Source organism: Micropterus salmoides, unplaced genomic scaffold (assembly GCF_014851395.1).
Source record: "Micropterus salmoides isolate LMB-PRFRI ecotype aquatic unplaced genomic scaffold, ASM1485139v1 Ms_hic_scaffold_7, whole genome shotgun sequence".
Taxonomy (NCBI): Eukaryota; Metazoa; Chordata; class Actinopteri; order Centrarchiformes; family Centrarchidae; genus Micropterus; species Micropterus salmoides.
The window spans coordinates 28,951,540-28,974,761 of NW_024044459.1; the positions used below are offsets into that span (position 1 = coordinate 28,951,540).

General features: G+C 40.6%; 1 protein-coding gene across 1 annotated transcript in view; it reads right to left on the minus strand.

Annotated features, from left to right (window-relative positions):
• The window catches only part of trpm3 (transient receptor potential cation channel, subfamily M, member 3), a 143,617-nt gene that overhangs the window by 13,413 nt on the left and 106,982 nt on the right, over nucleotides 1–23,222 (minus strand). The window contains 11 exon segments of the mRNA XM_038704231.1: nucleotides 1,591–1,731; nucleotides 4,584–4,787; nucleotides 8,458–8,686; nucleotides 9,706–9,998; nucleotides 11,580–11,609; nucleotides 13,406–13,546; nucleotides 16,705–16,755; nucleotides 16,996–17,130; nucleotides 17,792–17,871; nucleotides 17,874–17,891; nucleotides 21,759–21,831. Coding sequence (XP_038560159.1) covers nucleotides 1,591–1,731; nucleotides 4,584–4,787; nucleotides 8,458–8,686; nucleotides 9,706–9,998; nucleotides 11,580–11,609; nucleotides 13,406–13,546; nucleotides 16,705–16,755; nucleotides 16,996–17,130; nucleotides 17,792–17,871; nucleotides 17,874–17,891; nucleotides 21,759–21,831 — 1,395 coding nt within the window.

Consider the following 23,222-nt stretch of genomic DNA (forward strand, 5'->3'; position numbering starts at 1 on the left):
GCTATAACGATCTAAAGATGAGGCCGGGACGAACTGACACAAATGTATTCAACATCCATTTTTATGTGTTTTCCTCATTCACAGGTCCTGACATAACTGGATTTCAATCAGATATTTGACATGTTTTGATTCAGTGGTTGGTGACACAGTATCATCTGAGTTCATTTTTACCTTTAAATTACAACAACAAAAAGATTTAATATATTTAATTAATAATTTAATTTTAGCTTTGGGTAGGCAATTTATTTCAGAAGCATTTTTTTTGTTACGTGTGTTAAAATTCTCTTTACATCCCGACAGCAATCAATAAATTAAATTTTCTGACACAAAAATGAAAAAAATCCTGTATCTGTGGCTGTCGGGCTGTAAAAAGGTCTGAATGAAATGATTGGCTGGCCAACCCGCCTACCACTCATGCCCATGCACTCAATGCGCATGAAGATGTGTTTTGGGGGAGTGGCTTTGGAGGGAGGCCTGATGGGAGGGGGTGGTTTTTTGGTTACATGCTTTCAAAATCTAGCTGTCTCTTGCTAGTTCTCAAACATTACATACCCCAGGTTTAAATCAAACAATCCAGTGATGTAAGCAGGTTAAGTGATTTTAATTATGTCTTCTTTCAGTCCCACATGCACAGTTGGTTTGTGCGATAATTCTGACTAATACAACTATAAATGGGGGCCATGCTCTATGGCGGATGACAGGTTTGAATACAAATCTGGTAATGAGGTAAAGACCACACTTATACTCCTAAAACCCATCATCTGTTCTACGAGCGCAACAATGAAATACACAGTAGAACATTTTTCTTTAACCTGAAGGGCAGAAAGGAGACGTGAGGGGGGAGAAGAGGAGGGGAGTTAATAGTCAGAGAAAGGAAAATGAGATGAAACAAAAGGCAGTCAAAATATTTTCTCAGCATAAATAAAACAGTGAAAGCCCTGCTGGTGATGTAGAGATGTTTTCACTAAGCAAGCAAATTGAAGGAGCTCAAAACAGGTTATGGGAAACAAAAGGTCATCTTATATGAACATTACACACGCGCTAACAGGCAGACACTGTACAAAAGACAAGCTATGCAGAGACTTCTTCTAAGACATTTAGAGTTATAGAATCTACATGAACAGTGCTGTATGGAAAGATGTAAAGACACACACACACACACACACACACACACACACACACACACACATTTAAACACTCTCAAACTAAACATCAAATCTAATGATACTTATGTAATTAAATATTTAATCTATTGGCAATATGCCATGACTCAAGAGGTTTCAGTGTGTGTTTACACAGTGAACACAAACCTCCTTGTTTGATGTTCGATCCCTTTCTCTTCCTCACTCCCCTGTACTTTCCTCAGCATGTTGCATCCATCACTCTCCCCATCTCTTTCACACTAAACTTTCCCACCCCAGTAAAGCTGCGTAATTACAGGGTAGAACAGGAGGTTAATGACAATAGAGGCACTGTGGCAGTAGAAGCTAATGGCCAGGAACCAGCAATTGATGCTGTTGCTGAAATACAGTAGGCACTGACAGTGCCAACAGGAAGCTGAGTATGTAGGTGGTTGAAGCCGACACTGACCGTATGGAACCAGAACTTGACAATTGGAGCGTTGTAGAACTCGTATATCTTGCGTCCCATGGGGATGAGGCGGTGGCGGTTTTGAACCTCCTCAACATCCTTCTTTCTGGATGTCTCTGTGGTTACTTTACCCAGCATTGCCTGGAGACAATGCAAACCCCACATGGAGCGAGGGAGGAAAGAGTGAAAGGTGTGAGGGATAGAGGGATGGAGAGAGTGGGAAGAGGGAAGTGTGACGGATTGGGAAGACGGAGTGTGGGGGGAGATGCAGAGAAAGGATGGAGATGGGGACAAGTATGTATAAGGGAGGAGGGATGGGAAGAGTCGAAAAACAAAGAAAAAAGGAGAAAAAAGGAGAAGTGGAAGAGGGTTACATTATGGTTACTGCACAGTTTTAATATCACAATCAAAGAAGCAAGCACAGGCAATGTCATCATTCCAAAATGTGAAATGTGTGTTTGAGGTGGAGTGTTGGGTGAAGGCTGGTAACACAGTATGACGCAGACACAGACACTCATGGATTGTGTCTCAGACAACAATTACGAGGCAGAAGAGAGACATGATAATGACAGAAAGAAGACAGAAAAGGAAAAGGAAAAAGAGAAGACATAGATATCTCATTTCAATCTGTGACACATTTCCTTATCCATGAGAGAGGGTTCGAAGCCCACTGATTTTATGGGTCATGGTCTTAATGTCAAAGCAACACCAGACCTCTGAGGGAGTTCGTTAATGTAATTGTATTGTATGTCAGGAAGTATACTGCCCTACAAAGGCATAAAGCAGTGACTACATATTTGGCCAAAATTGAATTATATCCCGAATTTGACATCTGTTTTACTCTACAAAAATACTATGCCAGAGATAAATGTGCAGTTACTCTGTTTAAGCTTGCAGGAACTACAAAACGAACCTATAAACCAAATCAAAACCCCATGTCTGCATGTTGGCAGTGTAGTTATTGCATTCCGGCTCGGTAATCCAGAGAAAAACAGCTAACTAGACAGCTATGTATTATATTGACTTCTATATAAGTGTTAATAGTACAAGAAACACAGAAACTCTTAATCTGTATAAGATATAAACTGCAAATAATAATCAAACTAAAGTTATTTCTTTGAACAAACTAGTTAAAATGGAAAAAAAAGCTGAGAGAACACATTTTGTTGGTACATACTACATATTCTCTCAGCATCCCGTGTTGTGTTTCCAAAGGCAAAGTGCAGTACCTGCATTTTTTAGGTAGTGTGTTCTACATCAATTATTGTTTAGGGTAAAATAACCTGTCTAAAAAGACGACAATGTATTACAACCATTCTATCGGTTTTAGAGTCTGCCGTGCAGTCTATAAACTTTAAACCGTTTACTCAACTTCACTGCTTCTGTAGTTACTGCACTTAGCAGGGCAGTATAACAGACCTGGGCAAAGATAAAATGTTTTAAAGTCGGTCCAAAATTTTCAATACATGATGAGGAGTTGGTTCCCAGGCCACTGAATAGGTGGTGATAAACAGTGATACAACCATCAGAAGAAATCAAAGAAAAAATCACCATCAGTAAGTAATCAAGGGATTTATATTTTTTCCAAATATGTGAAACATGTTCAGCCAAAGTTTTGTCCAAGGCACACACAGACAGGGCCTTCAGGGTGAAAAGATTCAGATGCCAGTGTGTAAATCACACCATGCCTTTAATGTACTAAACATGCACATTATCCGATCAGCAAGTGGACACAAGCTATCACACGAGCTATAACATTCATCACAGTGTGGTTTATCTAGAGCATCTGAGGACTGGACAATACAATCTCCCTCTGTGGTGTAGCAGTCTGTGTTTATCTGTATGAATCTTTGTGTGATTCATAAGTATTTGAAGGTGCATTTGTACAGTTAGAAGCCAGTGCAATGTCAGGGGGCTCATTGCAAATGCATCCTCTGGCAGCAGGGGTCTTGTTTAACACCACAGTGCCTCAAGGACTGCATGTGTATAAAGGCCCACTTTTGTGAATCTTTGCGCTGGCTTGCTGGCTGTGCTCAATGCAAATGGAGAGTATGTACAGTGGTGCTGAAAGGCGTTCAACTTCACTTCAATCACTTAATGGGACAACCTTAGATCCAGTCTGTGTATTAACAGTGTCTTTCGTATTCAACACACAGACTGGATCTTGGTATAATCTCCAGAATTGATTGGACTGAAATGGAACGATCTTAATCCTGCTGTACATCCATGTCTATGCAGATGGACCAACTCTTCCACTGTGAGCCGGGAGAAGGTGCTCAGACTCTGCATGATTTAAGCTCTGCAGCAGCAGGCGGACATGGTTATATAATGCAAAAGCCTGGGCCTCCCATGCTCAGCAGCCGACATGCTGAGTGGTATGCTGCAGCAAGCCATCATCATGATGGGAGAGAGTGAGGGGCAGCAATCGGCTGACATACAGTACTGTACCTCAATCAGAACTGAGCTTGGAGAGAGGGAGAAAGAGAGAAAGAGCTAGAGAGAGAGAGGGGGAGCTGAAAGTAAAGGAAATAAAGAAGCAAAAGAAGCAAAGAGAGAGCTGGGCAGAGAACAAGAGGGACCAAAGGAAAGGCAAGAGAGAAACAGAGAAGGAGATAGATGGAAGAAGAAACATACACGAGGGAACCCACAAGCGGCGACAGACTGAGACGCTACAACTCCACGACCATGTCTTTGCTGAGACGACGAGAAACAGGAAAGGCCAATTTGGCTGGAAAGGTCCAGTTGGCCAGAATAGAGAAACAAGTATGTGTGTGTGTTGTGTGTGGAGTGGGGTTTGGCGGGGGTAGAACTGTGTGTATGTGTGTGCATATCCACATCTCAACTAGTCCACAAGAGATATTTACAACGGATACAGAATCTGGGCTGTGTGTTCAATGATCAGTTTTGTAATCTGAACAAAGCATGTGTGTATTGCCTAAAGTTAGAATATGTGTATAGATTCTGAGATGCGGGGCTGAGGTGGGTTCTCTCACCACGGAGTTGTACTGCGCCTCACAGTAAGATCTTACTGTGAACTCCATGTCTTCCTCCTCCTTCTCCTTGACTGGTTTCTCAGGCTCCTCCTCCTCCTTCTCCTGCAGGTAGGCCTCCTGATCCTGGGGCATGTAAGACATCTCATCCTTGTTTTTGAACTCCAGACTCAGGATGGACGGCGGCAGAAGCAGGCCTAAGATTACCTGGGTGACGAGGGAAATGGGAAGTGGAGGAGGAGGAAAGTTAGAGAGAAGAGCTAGAAGCGACAGATGTGATGAAGGTGCGCAGTTTCATCAGTAGCGGTGCGGAAATTAGGACACAGACAGTCTGGAACAAAACAGCCTTCATTATCGGCCCGCACATGTGAAACTCACATTATATAAATGTACCCTCAACAACACCTCCCCATCATGCCCCGGCCTGCGCGTGGCTGAATGACAAAACATTGGTATTTACGACAGCCAGGGCGAGGGTTCTTATTGTGGAAGTCAATTACAAAAGCATTAGTCCAGACAGGCAGCAAGGGTACTGCGCTGCCACGATGGATGAGAGGGACAAGCACCCGCAGCAGATAAAGGAGGCAGGCGTCCTGTAAACACTTCAGATACATACCAGTCAAACAAGAAAAGCCCGAGTGAGACTGTTACCACAGTGGGAAGGTGATGAACAAGGGAAAGAGAAGAAGATGGTGAGCAGTATAATTGAGCGTCTTCTTATCTCTGGAAGCAGCTGTCTAACTAATTTGAAAGTGAAAATTAAGCTATTTTCACTGCATTGACTGCTGGTTAAAAATTGCACAAAAATTTTATCCATTTAACTTTACATTAATTTCTGATGTGTAAAAGTATCATGTTATAATTTAATAATAAAGCAGTCTGAAGCCAGATGACTAGACTAGTGAATATATGAAAAGTGACTAGTGAGAAATACAATTATAACCACAGCACAGAAATTGATGCCTCAGCTTCTCTTGTCATCAGTGATGTCAAGGGGTCGAAAGCAGCGATTTATTGATGTGTGAAGTAATCAATGTATTCTTCTTTGCAATCCATAGTCCATATGTAGCCTCTAGTAACCATTCTGACATGAGTTAGAGTGTTGCAGGGTTGAAGCTGACTGCCCTCACAACTATGGAAACTCAAAAATGGGCACACATATTATTTTGACAATGTTATTTGCTGTATATCATGAACTCCTGGGGGCACCGAATCTTGTTTGTTCCACTTGTGGTTCCCTTTCTGTCTTTCTGCTCCAATGAGCTTGCTTTAGCAGAGCACTCTCTCTTTCCCTCCCTGCAAAGGCCAACCCATACTTAAAGCTGTCTTGCCCTGCTCCAAGAAGCTAGACCAGCCAGACCCATCATTCTGTCTCACTCTGTGTATGAATGAGTGTGAACCCAGCCGTCCCTTCAGCAACTCCCAGGGCAACTCTTCATTATAAATAACTCTAACCTCTCTGATCTGACCAGCTGCCCCCAATCACCCTACTGCCAGACGTCTGGAAAACTCACATGAGGGAAAATTGATCAAAACTCAACTAAAAGAAATAAAACCTCTCCCCTTGACTCAAGGGGAGGGGGCACAATTTAAAGGTTTTTTAGTAATTAAGGTCAGTTCTTCTGTTCCCTCTGGCTTAAGAGAATTCTTCGTAGGCCTACACTAACGGAGTTGTGGTTCAACCAGAAAGGCCACCTCATTGCACTCCTAATGTTTCTCCAAAGTATTACTATCCAATAAACCTCTTTCCTCCTCTTCCCCACCATCACAAGCGACTTTGACTGGCTCACAGTGTATCTTTAAGTGCATAATTTCACCTACATTAACTAACCTTAATTATTAAAATCCTGTATGTTAGTCTTGACTGCAAAAGCTTTACTGGGTAAATTACCCCAATACATATCTGGTTTCCTGACGTCAAAATCAGTTTTGGCAGAAAATTGGGATTGCTTTTAATCATCATGATTGATCATGAATCATGATTCTTTTTAGTCCCTGATCCTTTTATGTTTTGTATCTGTTTGTTGTGTTTGGGTATGTTTTTTGTTACCTGTACCTGTACTTTTATATATATTTTATATTATTTTTGCTGTCCACCTTGACCTGGACTCCCTGACAGCAGAGATACTGTATCTCAATGGCAAATTAGAACCTGACTGACGCTGGATTTTTAAGACTGACATTGATATTCGAGAACAATGTATATGTGGATATTTCAAGAACTGCAACAAATATATGCACTGATTTTACATTTTAAAGTTGAAAAACGAACTTGGTGCTCTCTGGTGGGCAAACTATGCAATGGCAACATTGTTTCTAATTACCTGCATTTAATTCTGCAATTTCTTGTTTCTGTATATGTATACAGTACAGGCCAAAAGTTTGGACACACATTCTCATTCAATGCGTTTTCTTTATTTTCATGACTGTTTACATTGTAGATTCTCACTGAAGGCATCAAAACTATGAATGAACACATATGGAATTGTGTAAAAGTGTGAAATAACTGAAAAACATGTCTTGTATTTTAGATTCCTCAAAGTAGCCACCCTTTGCTTTTTTGATAGCGCTGCAAACCCTTGGCGTTCTCTCAATGAGCTTCATGAGGTAGTCACCTGAAATGGTTTTCACTTCACAGGTGTGCCTTGTCAGGGTTAATTAGTGGAATTCTTTCCCTTATTAATGGGGTTGGGACCATCAATTGTGTTGTGCAGAAGTCAGGTTGATACACAGCCGACAGCCCTATTGGACAAGTGTTAGAAATCATATTATGGCAAGAACCAATCAGCTAAGTAAAGGGAAACGAGTGGCCATCATTACTTTAACAAATGAAGGTCAGTCAGTCCGGAAAAGGAGGAGGAGGTGTGATGGTGTGGGGGGTGCTTTGCTGGTGACACTGTTGGGGATTTATTCAAAATTGAAGGCATACTGAACCAGCATGGCTACCACAGCATTCTGCGACATGCATCCCATCCGGTTTGCGTTTAGTTGGACCATCATTTATTTTTCAACAGGACAATGACCCCAAACACACCTCAAGGCTGTGTAAGGGCTATTTGACCAAGAAGGAGAGTGATGGAGTGCTGCGCCAGATGACCTGGCTCCACAGTCACCGGACCTGAACCCAATGAAGTTGGTTTGAGGTGAGCTGGACCGCAGAGTGAAGGCAAAAGGGCCAACAAGTGCTAAGCATCTCTGGGAACTCCTTCAAGACTGTTGGAAAACCATTTCAGGTGACTACCTCTTGAAGCTCATCAAGAGAATGCCAAGAGTGTGCAAAGCAGTAATCAGAGTAAAGGGTGGCTACTTTGAAGAAACTATAATATAAGAAATGTTTTCAGTTATTTCACACTTTTTTGTTAAGTACATACTTCCACATGTGTTCATTCATAGTTTTGATGCCTTCAGTGAGAATCTACAATGTAAATAGTCATGAAAATAAAGAAAACGCACTGAATGAGAAGGTGTGTCCAAACTTTTGGCCTGTACTGTATGTACTGATATATTTGTCATAGGCTAATACTGGGTGGCCTTTGCTTCTAATACAGGTACATTATGTCCAAAGCAATTTACACTTTTCATTCCCACACGTCACACCTGGTAGCTGTCATGTACAACCACTCCACTTTTCTGTAAGCCACTCAGCAGACCCACAGTGAATTGAGCCACGTTTACAGTAGTTTGTGAGGGGATTTCTCATTAACTTACCTACTCCAACCTTTCTCAGGCAGTGCGTAGGAATTTAAGCATTCTAATACAACTGCCTCTCTAACACCAAAGCCTGAGGCCACTGTGGAGTGCACAGATATTTGATTTAATATAAGTACACATTTCTTTACCCACAGGTTATCCCAAACGTCTGGCCCACTTCTATTACCTTCAGGCCTGAGTTCTTGCGCATACGCAGGCGTCCCATCCACATGTCGGTCAGCAGCATCTGACTGCAGGTGTGAGCGATGAAATCTCTGTGTTTCGCCGCAACCGCCAGCTGTAGGCAGGTGGCGTTACTCCAGTTCTTTAGCTCGTATGTCAGCAGCTTCATGGCCATCTGCTCGTCCTGTTTATAGGACTGGTCTAGGAGTTCCACTGCCAGCTGGGCAAACTCTCTGGGAAATTATATGCAGGACATATACAGGCACACAGAGACATGAACACAGACAATAATACACTTTGTCCAAGCATGTAGAAATGTAATTAAACTGGCCAAGGAATCACTGACCATCTGGCCAAATTCGGAAGGAGATTAAATTAGCATACAAACACTTGACCACGCACAAAGATGTAACATTATGCATATCAACACAGCATACAGGTTGGTCAAGCATATCTAATTTCTTTAGTAGATATACACACAATTTCGGCAAAGAGGGCCCACATTCTCTGGTAATTATGTCTGTATCGTTTCCAAAGTGAAGAGGTTCACATGCACGCTGAACAAGAAATACTGTGTGCAGGTTTCGAAAAATGCCTAAATATGGGAATGTAATATGGCCAACACACACACATAAAGCACCACCCCTTGCACCAGCATTTTAATACGTCTCCTTCCAGACAATATAAATATAAATCAATACTCTGAGTCTAAGTTTTGCCCTAATTTCAGCCTCTGACAGTAGGCTTTCTTCGACACAGACACACTGTGCTTCATATGTAGTATCTTAATCCCCCCCCCACACACACACCAATTAACAGTCATTTCCATAGGCAGAATTTTCATCTGTTGGTGATTACCTTCATCTTAAATGCATATCCTAAATTAACAGTGATGCATGTTATTAGATTTCTGTATCTATGTCACTTACATCCCATGGGAGCCTGGAGTAGTCTGACACTGGTCAGTTTACAGGGAAGAAGGCATGTTAGTGTTTTTGTGTGTGTATCTGAACATATGCGCTGGAGTGTGGAGGTAAAAGTTCCCGTCTAGACTCTCCACTTAACTTTGCATTAATCATTAAGCGCAGAAATATTTCCGCGAGATAAGTCTTGCTCAACACTACAAATACACACCATACTGAAATATCACGTTTAAAACCACTCAAGCAGAGATGGCTTTTTTTGTGAGTGTGTGTGTGTGTGTGTGTGTGTGTGTGTGTGTGTGTGTATGAATATAACTTGTGTCGCCCACCTGGAGTTGTGGTTTAGTTCCTGGGAGATGTCATCCACCATGTCGTTCTCTGAGGCTTCGTGTGCCATGGCCTTACAAAGCTTACATGCTACCAAAGCCTTGGCCATAGCTTCTTCACCATGCTGCCAAAAGAACAGCGCCATCTTCTGACGTTTCATAAGCACGGCCCACACCATAAGCTCATGGAAGGGGAAAGGGAAGTGGTTAATTTCAGGATCATCCAAATCAATGTCCACTTCCTCCTCTCGTTTACGTGTCGTCTTCTGGCGGCCTCTGCGGATGGGCATGTCATCCTGGTGGAGAGTCACAGCAAGTGAGTGGGGTGGAAAGAAAGAGACACAAGAGATGCACATATTTTGGGGTGACTTGTAACGGATGATATTACAAAACAGAGTGTTTTAAGATGAGGCTGAGCTATTTATGAATGTATTCAGTCAAAGCTTGGATTCTAAACTGAAGTTACAAGTAAAACCAAGAATCTGGATCGTACCCATGACTTTATCTGTGGAGGACTAGCCCTGTGTGTGGCCACATCAGACACATGTCTAGAGGGGTCATTTCACCCAGCAAATGTTTTCATAATGCATTTTCTAAAATTGCTCACCCTCCACACGGTGAAAGTTAGTTGAATGTAGAAGCAAAATCAGACTTTCGGAGGACACAGGTGGTCAAAGTGCTACACACAAAATACACATAACAGGCATGGTCTTACACACTTGTACTTAAAATTTTCTTTGATTTTACTTTTTACTCTCTTTTTTACTTGTCCTTTCTGTTTGAGTTTAAAAAAAATAACTTCACCAAAGGCGAAATCCCCAGTGTCTCCAGGTTGACTCCCTGTCTCTGTCAGTTAGTGTCCATGTCAGTAGGACGGCACTGATCTCCAGTAATTTCACATTTTAACAATTAATTAATTGACGGTTGATCAATTACAGAGATCTGACAAAAGATTTTCATTGGTTCTTGATTAACTGGTTTCTTTGAGATTATCTGGACAAAGAAAGCTATGATTATAGTTCAGCAATAAATTATTCAGTAATAATAGACAGTGACACATTTATAAAAGAGTAAGTTTGTAATTTTATGGATATCGAATTATTGCAGCTCCATAAATGTATATCTTCAGAAGTGCCCAAGTAAACTTTACATGTTCTGTGTCATGGCCAGGTTGCTACACTGATTGAATGATAAAGTGGAATACAAAAAGAGGGCAAGGCATTAAGGTAAAGACTGTACATACACAAAGAAAGAGAGAACACACACTGACAGGGAGACGGATTTCAAACAGGCAGACATACAAGGGAATGGACAGCTGTGCACATTAGATATAAATACCTCTGACAAAACTGTAGACACATGCTGTGTTAAAAGCTTTATGATGTGGATACTTCATGGTATGTAAACCATGGATACATGTGTGTACACAAACCATGTATTATGTTATCTGGGTTGGTTAATAATTACCTATTCAGTTAATTGTAACTGGGCTGCTCTGACATGTATCATAAGAGTTACATACAGTTGTACTGTCTGGAGCCATTAAACAGTTATGTAGTCATATATTTTTGTTAGTTATTTTTCATTTCACAAATCTGAAAAAAAAATAACTTTGTATAAGGCAGTGTGAAATGTATTAATAATTGTATTTGACAACGAGCCTTAAAGTCGCTGAAAAGTGTATACAGATTGTCAGCAAAGTCAATAAAACAGGCCTCAAGGTCTTCCTTTCATAGACTGTGAGGCACACAGCACACACCATTACATGACTATTCTGCTGAAAAGATTCTGCAAACTGACTATACACTTAACACGTTATGAGGGAGAAGACAATGAAGCAGTGACGGAATAACAACCTTGATGAGATCAACACTCACCTCCATCCCCAGCAGTTTCAGGGCTTTGGGCTAGAAAAGCAACAACAACATGAACAAACAGAACAAGACCTTGTCGAATGTATGTTATAGAGTAATTTACTCTATAAGCACAACACAGCACAGATTGACAGACAGACTCACTCACATGAGACCAGAAATATTCTTTAATATGGCAAGTCACTTTCAGTATAATGGGGGTTTTTTAAAATGGCAACAACATTGAGGGATTAGCATTTTGTGCTGGTGTGACTGACAGTATAGTAAACATACAGCAACAATATATTATAGTTGTGTGTTTGCATGTATTAAAGCAAAGTATTTGTGCATTTGGTACAGTACTGTGTATATGTGTTAAAGCAGGGCATGTATGAATTATGCATTCATGAGCCATCATCTGAGTTGGTAAAAATAGCCCAGGACTCCTGCGGGGATTTTGATATCTGCATGTGTTTCAAGGCTTTGTTCTTGGTTAACATGTGTTTGTGTGTGTGTTCGCGCGAGTGCGTGCGTGCACGTGAATGTGATCGCACGTTCATTTCATCATGAAAATCATAGTTAAATCGGAACTGATTCTCTCTCCCTCTCATTTTGCCACTTTGCTCAGTCTCTGTCCGGTCCCTGTGCTTTCGCTTTATCTGTGTCTTTCCAGCTGCTTTGTTGCTGCCATGGCAGACATACAATGACATCAACAGGCCCATAAAGACTCACATACACACGTCAGACATTTCAGATGCATTTCCGCCACAGCTGTGTATATTTCTATTTTCATAACAGCTGAGATGGTGTGTGAGTTATTGAGGCAGAATTATACATCAGAGAAACATAACATGAACATATGCCATATAATGTGCAGTATGTGTGGTGTAAAACACACAACCACCAAACACTACAGCACATTATTTCAATGAGCAGTTCCTCCACTTTGGTTGAATATGTGCTAATGCGTGAGATGAGCGGTTGAAATGAAGCGGTTGAAATGAAGTGTCTATATTCTTGGGGTTATGATGGCACATGATGAAGAGCCACTGCTATCGATGGATGATGTGTTGCATCAAGCTAATAATTGCCTGAACTGTGCTGCCTCTCCATGATGTGGAAATGAAGAATAATGGGAGGGCAACCTCTGCTGATGAACAGCATCTTGATTTTAGGAGATTATGATTTGTGTTAATTTAGTGACCGAAATTTAAACAGTACAATAACAAATACAATTTCTAAATGTGTGTGTATGTGTGTGTGTTTAATGGATGTGGTGGTGGGCAGTCAGGCTGATATATGTGGATTTATATATTCCATCCTTGTGCACCATTATCTAACCCTAACCCAGACCTAGTGGTTTGGGCTTATAAATCAGCTAACCAAAATAGTAGTCATTTCCATTTATTCCTAGAGAAACTATTTCTGTCCTACCATTTTAGTCAAACATTTCCTGATATTTATAACTTAGAAATTAATCTCCTAAAGGAAATATCAGAATCCACATGCAGTATAAAAAACAGCATACAGAACAGTATGCAGTTTCAAACATAACGTGCCTCATGTATTTTCTGCTAATTCAGGCGTGTCACAACTAACAACATTTATATGTACATGCTAATTTACTGCTTGCATCAGCAAGGTGAAGTTTGCCCTTGAGTACACAATCCTTACACATTTTTATTATAAAACACAATTTGCCCATATTATGCATGCTGTCCCTATCAGGGCTAATTTGAACATGAGGATAATTTCCCTGACATTGGTCTTTGATTAATGACATGAAAAATTCCCAGTTGAAATGCATTACATGGTGGGATGCTAATGCAGGTGAGAGATCATTCACTCACCCTCTTGGGTCCAAAGAGGTTGTGGTATAGTGTTCTGAATCTCTTCCTGGTGTAGTTACATCGATATGCCCCTCCCATGAGGTATTCAATAACCAGTCCAATGTCGATGAGGCTGATGCGGTAGTCCGGGGGCAGGTTTCCCTAGAAAACCACACAGTGTTAAGAGGCAACAACCCATGCAAAACTGATTAATAAAGGAGGGTAAACAAGAGGGAAACAATAGCACAACACAAATCACACAGTCATCCACTCACTTCACAAAATCCATATCAAACTGTTTTTGGCTATGAAAAAAAAACATGATTATCGGATTCACCTTGAAGTAGATCCAACCGAACCCTGGATATTCTTGCTTGGAAAGAACACACAATGTCAGTGAGTAAACCGCACGATAAGCAAGAGCAGGGGAAATGACATACACAGAAACTCAGGCAAGATCTCTCTTCCGGCTTCTTTAACAAACAGTTATATCAACCAGACTGTGGGTCAGATTATATTTTTGTATTTTGAATTCTTTAAACTATGTGGACCTTGTCTGTGAAGATTCTCAGTCATCCAGGTCTTAGTTATCCAAGGAGGGTTAAATCAAGGTCAACTGGGCGTTGATTGAAAATCATCCAAGAGGCTTCTCTAGAGCTAAAGAAGCCTCTTCGGTGGTAGGCGAAATGTCTTCAAGGGGAAAGTATCTTCCAATCAGTTGCCTTTATTTACCCCTCCTTTGATATATGGACCTTGGTTTGAATTAGACATCTTGGTTGAACCAAAAACTGGTCACAGTTTCAGGTAAGGTATTACTCCTGAACGCTCTCTAGAACTTGAACCTTAAAAGCCCAAAGCAGTAACTTGTTCTCTTATAGAGGAACAGAAAATGAATAGCAGAGAATATTACGTGGGAGGAAAATTACAAATGATGTAAAAAATGTTTTGATTGATTTGCCATAATTTGCATTTAAGGAAATGATGAGATCTTCTCAGTGAGGTTCAATGCAGTCTTGAAGAGAGGAAAAGAAAGAGAAAGTGGTAATGTTTCATTAACCTGGAAGAGAGTGGCAATAGCATGGAAAAACAGCCAAACAGCTATTAACGCTGGAGGGGAGAATCCGTGTTGAAAAAAAAAACGTCCTTTCACGTGACGACTGTAACCATGCCAACACTCGCTGCTCCTTTTCGTGCCCTTAACATGCCCCTCTGTTCCTTTGAGCTACACCTTACACATCTTTACACCCTCCTTCACACAATCTCCAACTCCTCTGTCCTACGCATCCCTAGTATGTCTTCTTATCCAAAGATTACATGGCAGATGAGCATGGCCAACCCTGGTAGGCCAACTGATACTTGAAGTAGAGAGAGCCACAGACACTGCTTATGAGACACTGTCTTATCATACATCTGCGGTTTAAAGTAAGCACACAAAGCTTCACCTCCTCATCCTAGTGATATATATAGTTCAAATGGACCAGTCAGCAGTCAGACAAGCCCTCTTTTAAGTCCCTGTGGTGGTGAAGCTCAAGCTAATAACTGTTTGTTTACACCTCTTGTGAATATACTCTGTAGCTTAGAGCGCAAGAGTTTTTAATGGGGACGCTGCTCTACTGAAAATTTCTCTTTCCTGCCTCCATATATCATAGCCCTGGTTTTAACAGCAACTAGTTAAACAGTTGCTTTTGTTTACTTGTCAGCTCACCAGATTATCACAATGACACAATGTATAATGCAATATACTCTCAAAAGGTCAGTGTTTCCCAGTTCTCACATCCTGAAATCGATTAGTGAGATGATGACCTGCGATACAAATAAACAATCACAATTACTGCCCATTTATACTTTCAATTAGGCAAGAAACCTAAAAAGTAAAACTGTCCAGTTACATTTGGATTTTCTCCTACCTGCTCCTGATATCTGAGACTCGGGACACAAGGTGTATTGTGACCAACCTTTGGCCACAAAATTGCATTGTTCATTTACTCTGTAGGAAAACCAATTTCTGCTTTGGCAGCTGCAGTCCACGAGCCAATCTCTTTGATTCTCTGTTTTCTGACTCAGCTTTCACACAATCTAATGAACGGACCAGATTAAACCTACAAGCAACCTTCGTCGGGTCCTTACAGCTATTATTAGCGCAACACCTGCATCTGAATCAAAATAAGACCTGCCGATTGCTAACAGTATGACCAAGCAATCCAAAGTGAAGAATGAGAAAGAAAGAAAACAGCCATGACATGGCGAGTCAACTCGAGCAGTTAAATCTAATTTAGCATCGTACTATGATACAACAGCGATACACAAACACTCAGCTATTCTACAGCAATGACACACAGCTCTGCAAAAATAAAATGGGGGATGTTTTGCCATGCACTACGGTGTGTGTTTGGCATATGTATGGTGACATGTTGTGGAATATACACTGCATGTTCTCTCTGCACTGTCTTGAGATCAGAGTTGTGTTTAAAGAAAGCAAAGAGGTAAACCAGGAGTGATTACAACATGGAGTCTCTTGAGCGACTACCAGAGGACCATGCAGCATTACTGTAATCAGTAACACTTTAATTAATGAACACCTCTCAATGCTAATGGTGTTGTTGCTGACCTCTCCCATCATCTCTCAACAGTGGGATCACTCTTAATTGGCGTGCAGACATGTACTGAATGTAAAATTTTAGGTTGTTGACTTTTATCGCTGCTATCATCAAGGTGCTATAGCAGATATGCAGCAAAAATAATGAACCACATAGCCAAAACCTATGCTGAAAGAGATTCCACCATTTCATCGTTTTAAACATGATAATAACACAACCCTGTTGCAAAATAAAGTCTATGTTATGTAGGGGGAATGCTCAATTTCCTGATTCAAAAATTATTCATTCTTCCTTCACAGCCTCACAGCAGTTCCACTGTGGCCTCGGTTTGCTAAAATTCAAGTTCTGTGGATAAAGCAATGTTTAATACATGTAGTGTTTGTTTACCATGAAAGTGTATGCCTTAGAGAAAGAACAGAGTAAATTGCTGAAAAGTCATGAGAGGGATGATAGTCGTGCATAGCTCTACACAGCCACTGCAGCCCGCATCTCCAGCTGAAAGAGAAAAGCTGGCCTCTATTTGCAGTTAACAGCAACTAGGGCTACCAAAATGTAGACACACAAATTGATGCAAACAGAGTAACAACACACACACTGCAAAAAAAGCAACTGAAACGCTATGTAGTCAAACATGTCTTCTTTAATATACACATTCAAGCCAACATTCCCATACAGTGTGCCTGAACAGCCAAGGAGCTGAAGGGACGGCAGTGATGGTCATACCTTCTTGACATCTCTGACAAGGTGGTACAGCGTGTTGGACGGTCCATGTCTCTGTTGAAAAAGAAACACAACATATGAGGATATTATTACCATCAGTGACAGTATTTACAGTTCCTTAGAACAATGTTGACACTGCCTGCCACGCTGTTCACTACCAGCACCATATTTTTTTTTGTGCAAGTAAACTTTCAATCAACATTTTACTTTGAAACTCCCTACTGAACTATGTGCCAAAGGATGCAGTTCACTGGGTGTTATAAATACACATAAATGATGTGCATTTGTTATTACCGTGTTGTAGAGCTCCTCCAGTCTGGAAAGTGTGAGGAAACGATGCATACTGACTCCATTTTCAATCAGCAGCTTGACAAAGTCCACTCTGTCCAGAACTAAGGCATCTAGCATAGCCTGCTCCAGGGAACCGACCTAAGGCAGATGGGATGGAGAACACATATACTGAACATACCATACACAGCACACGCTACAAACTATACAGGAGTATAGTCTAAACTACAACAGGATTATAATAGGATTTCATATAACATGCGAGCGGAGCAACACTTACTGTACGATCTATTTTAATCTATATATCGATTTAATGTTTCTTCTTCTGTTTTATCTGTTGTGCATTTCTCTTCCATAAATCACAAATCCAAAATGAAGTGAATTTAAATACAATTCTTAGACATTTTAAGATAGCTTTGAAATATACAGTTTGAAAACTGCAAGGAATGCACATTTTTCAATTATGTTCACAGATAACCACGGCAATGCTTGATTATCATTTGCAACCATTTGTCAGTTGCTGAATCTTTCACCCATGACTAATCCTCAGCTGAGCATCCAAATTGCCCTTTAAAGCTGAAAGTATCTTTTATCTTTCTCCGTCCAATCATTTTTTAAATTTGGTCTTAATGTAAAGCATTGAGCTGCATTTCTTGACTTGTAAGCAGTATCACTTGTTATTATTAATATCAGCTGTTTCTGTAAACAGACAGTACTGTCAAGACTGAGGTACAATGTCAAAACAATCATGTGCTAAAAGAACATTTTAGTATGTTTATTCTCATCTATTTATGGCTCTTACAGGCCACTGCTGTCCGTAGATAAAGATCTGACTGCGGGCGATGTCCACTCTGTTCCATGCCAGAGCCAAACTCAGCTGGTCGGAGCTGAAGCGTTGGCACCTGAAAGAGGACACAAGAGAGTTGAGAGACAATGTCATATTTCTGGAAAACAAGGCTTCTTAAACACTGATACATAGTCAAAGATCCAAACGTACTTATACGCTGTTCATCAGTTGTTTAGTTGTTAAATCTGCTTTGTAGTTTTGTTGTTGATAAGGTAGGTAGGTAGGTAGGTTTTATTGTCACAATACAACAAGTTGTAGAGTGAAATAAACTATAATCACTGGAGCAGTGCTGAGGATGAACTAGATAATGATCTGTCTTTACTGTTTTTTTTATATTCTCTAAATGTACTTATATACTCATTGCCCCTGCTGGATACCATTACTGTTGTTGTTTTGATCACACACAGGCTACAGTATGGAGAACACATATATACACACACACTATAAACAAAAACAATATAGACAGATTGAGACAATAGTGCAATGATGATGGTTTGGTTGCAGTTTCTCCAGCTGTGTAACATTAATGGAAGTCAAAATTTTGTAGCGCTGTGGAGTTACAGTTGACTAATTATAGCTCCCTTTAATTTTACTTTAAGTGCTGGGATGTCTGCTTCTTTTGCGAGCTGTCTAACTTCAGGCTTGGTGGATCTTTGCTTTACTTTAATGTTTCTACTCTGTTCCTGCCCTATTCTGTATCTGTAGAGAAGAAGACGTCTTCCCATTGGGGAATTACAGCTTGGTCTTTGATGTATCACTTAATTTAACGCTTCACCTCATCTCTGCATAAAATGTGGCACACAACTGTGTTTGCTCTGATTTGCTGTGTCCATCAATATCACTCACAGTGCTCTGGTCTTCCATCAACATCAACATGGCTGTAGAAGAATAACTACAATATGTTCACACACGAAGATGAAAAAAATCAAAAATTCAAAACAAAAGGTCGAAAAGGTGGCAATCTGGACATATCTGATTTGGTTAATATGATACTGGATGAAGTAGAGGCAAGTTCGTCTTAAACACAACATCCAATGGACAACATACTCAGATGCAGCATAAAATGAAACAGGGACAGACTGGGACTGTAAATATAAAATCAAACCTCTCTATTTAGAACTGATTAGCACTGTACAGTATAATCCAATGTAAAACAGCTTCCCTTTAAAAATGTTATTAAATGTGCTACAAAAAGAGCATCTGCTGCTATTCACTGTTGTAGTGGCACACTACAAACAATGCGGACCAGTAAGATCTAACACAAAACCACAGTCTTCTGTTCACATTCCTAATTTACCTGTACACTCTGAGGGGTATGCCAAAATGAGAAAGATAAAGCAACAATTCTTCTAAGCCTTTAGAGAAAACTAGTGTAATAAAAGTAAAAGTATAATAGTAATCCCATGTGTGTAGACAAGACTGTAATTTTAATAGGCACACCAGTATCATCACTTTGTGCTCTCTACAGGCCTCTCTAAAGCCCTGTACAGCATTACTGGAGCTTAACGTTCAGACGGAGCCCTCCTAATAAGATGCAGAGCCCACTAATAAGAGCTTTAGTGGAGATATTTGTATATTAAATGGCAAGGTGGCCTTGCTTTATCAAAGGGCTGCGGCTTCATTCTGTCTGCCTGCATGGGAGATTGAATCGCAGCCAACTGACTTTATGGACCGAATCTTCAGGATACTGACTACCTCTGACAGCAGACCATCAATTACTCCAAACGGCCCTCAGGTATAGCATGTGTCTTTAGCTACATTTTCCTTCCTGCTCTGTCTGTTCCCACTCTTTTCGTGCTCTTGCTCTGTTCTCCCCATCACCCTGTATTCCTGACTGTGCTGTGCCTTGTTGAGCTTCAGGCAGTAGCTTAGTTCTTCAGCAAAGGAGTCTAATCCAGTGTTTTAAAAAGCTCTCAGGCAGGATGTGACTGTTTTCATTTTACGCTAAAAGCCTTAACGCGTCTCATTCACTCAGCCACAGAATGAGACTTGCATGCAAAATGACCGTCATGCTGTTTACCATAAAGCACCTTTTGCCCCTTTTTTCAGTGTTCCCCTTTCATCCTTTCACGTCTGATCTCTTCCTTTTCATTATCTTTTACCTCCTTTCACTCATTCATATACATGCCATTCTTATGACAATGGAAAATGAAATGAATATGAAAGGGCTAAAAAGTGAACAGAAATGAAAGACAGATCAACAGAAGGAGTCGGCAGAATACAGAGTAAGATGTGTACATAGGGAGTCTGAGATGAGCCTTGGGTCCATACATGTCAGAGATATAAATTATGTGAAACTGTGTTTTCACTCTGTATGGAATTAAATGTTTCTCTGTGGAACACTTCCTGAGATAGTCAATCATACACTCTGAATTGCTAAACAGTCCCACAGCACTCACTGTCTCTTTGTACATGTGCATGAGTATGTACCTGCTGTGTTCACACATGCATATGTGAGCAAATTCCAGAGTGCCTGGTTAGAGTCATATTCTTTGAAGAGGCAAGAGCAACCACGATCAATATAAGCTAATAAACAACAGATCAAAAGTATGTATCCTATGGGTGTGTGTGAGTGTGTTGTGTCGAGGGGTGGGTATGGAAGGATGGGGGCATGGGAAACACTGACGTGGGAAATAAGGTAGAGGATAGGGAACAATGGTGGCTGAGTGTAATTGCTTTGTCTGCACTTGACAAATTTTCAATTTTGTAACCCAGTTCATTTTTGCATAACAATTTGTTACAGTGTAAGCAGCTTCTGTTTTCATCCCTCTATATCTTACTGTGTCATGCCTTATGTCTGTGCTGCAGTTATCATGCTGATTGATGTACATGTAGAGGGGGAAACCAAGATAGATATGAGCCTTTAAATCACGACTTGCTTGCTATTGCTGTATACCGCGATATGATATGAGCAGCTCATGTGGCATAATAGCATATAGTTAGGCCACGTGTGCCTTTTAAAAGTGATCATTGACCTAAATTGATAAATGCAAATTAAAATACAATATATACTTCAAAAGAAATGGAATAATAGACACAATACTTTTCAAAATTCATTGGTGACTGTTAAGTGTCTTCCTGTAATTATTTGTCTCTAGACACACAGTTAATGAGCAGCTGTGTTCATGCTAATTGATTATTTTGCAGGTGTTGTTGTGATATCAGGGTTTTATTAGCATATAAAGTAGGAAACCTGCAAGCTTTTCTGAAACGGCTTCAATATCTGGTAGGGCACGGGAGCCACAATCTCCTCATATTTTAAGGAATGATTCAATATTTTGTGGAAAATATTAAGTGTGATACTATAAAACTGGAAACTAAGCAAAATAGCTAGCCCGATTCTGTTCAAAGGTAACAAAATATGCCAAATAGCCCCTCTAAAGCTTACCAATTAAAATGTTATATGTCATTTAATACATAAAGTTGGGAAACCAACAGGTTGTGAGGTGTTGGAAAAAGCCAAATATTTTAAAAACAAAAAGATTTCGATAGGAGTTAGTGGACCAAGCCAGTAAATACTGGATAATATTGGACAAGAATTATGCCCAAGTAATTTCCCCATCACTGTTTTTGATAAAACTGTAAGAAAGTAATTGTAATACATAAATCTGATATCAAGACTTAATGCTTAGGAGTCTTCCTGCCCCCCAGTGATCAAAAATTGCTTCATGGAGATTTGAAAAAGAAAATAATAAGCAGATGTCTGTTTTATTCCTGAGCTATGAACTGCTACAGTGCTTTAAAACATACACCTAAACTGGGACAGTAAGAGGAATGCTTTCTGAAATGATTAACATCCTCCTTTTATGCACAGAAACGTCCAAAAAACAACATCCCCGGAGAGCACCGTTGAAATGTATGCCACTTATTGTACATACACACTCCAGCACACACACACACACACACAAATACACACACCCACCTTTGAGTAATGCAGTGAGAATGGCAAGGTCAATGTCCTGATGACCCTCCGACCCCATCCGGAAAACTGTTATCTGAGAGACAATGAGAGAGACAGACAGACAGAGAGCCAGGTGCATTATTTCTACGGTTTGTAGAAGACTTTACGACTTCTATTGTTGTTTGATTAAATGGATCACGGCTCGTAACATAAAGACATTCAGTCACATGCGAGTGAGAGTGCTCTCGTTTGCTGGATTAAACTGCTTCGCTAAAAAACGCTGCTGCCAAGGTGCCAAGAGAGGAGGGGAGAGGAGAGGCATTGCTCCGATGTAATGTAGTGTATCTCCTCTCCAGACTCTCTTCCGTCCTCTCTTGTCTCTTGTAAAGAGAACACCACAACACTTTCACATACTTACACACATACATACAGTTCACTGTAGGGAGGGAATGAAGGGATTTCGCTGAGAAGGCGAATAAAAAGAATGAGAGTAAAAACATGACAAAGAGAGAGATCAAATGAATATGAAAACTAATGGTGTGCTCACATTACCTAAGAATCTTTTGCTTTTTACCTTTTGCTGTGTCAAACATTTTTTGCATTAGGCTTTAAGGATTTTTTTCACTCTATGGCCAGTTTAGGTCTATGTCTGTGTAGTCTGATATGTCTTTTAGCTGCATTTTTTTATATCCTGCGTGAGATGAACTAATGGTGCAATGGATGAAAGCCAAAGTCCACTGAGAGGGAAATCTGAGAAATGGGGCAGCTTTTCTGGATTTTTTTCCCCGTCACATATAGCAAGTGCATGTACAGATACATGCATGTGGGCATACATATTCGTATGTGTTCATGTGTGAAGGTCACCTTGTGGGGGCCGTGTACAGGAGAATGTGTGTTCTGAATGCCTGACAAGCTATTCCTCTAATCCCTCCATCCACCCATCCATCTCGTCCCACCTCCCTCTCCTCCTTGCAGCCCATCTCCCCTCTTTAAATGGCTTCATTTTGCAGTGCCCCGGGAATCTGCAGGCTTTGCTGCTACTGTTGCTGCTTTCCCTTGGGCAATGCTGCAATGTTGTAGGCTAACCCTCCACTTTCTCCCTCTATTTCTCTCTCTTTTCACACAATCAAATGCAGATAAGTATTTGATTTACATTGAGTATTTACAGAATCTACTGCATTGGCTTGTTCATCATTTGTACACCATGTGCTGATCACATGTTGGCTCCTTCCTGAGAGAGAAATGAGGAGTGAGACATTGCGTAACGCCTTAGACCTGCGCCATGCAGCGCAAATGCAATTATTAATGCGGGGAGCATCTACGTGTATGTGTGCTTGCGTTTGTCTGTGTGTGTGTGTGTGTGTGTGTGTGCAGCAATCACTCTCAGCCTGTGTAATCAAAAGGTCTTTCTCCAGGTGAAATAGGAGTGCAATGGGATGTGAAGGTATCAATTGAGGTCTTCATGAGCTTGGACACCAATGAGTT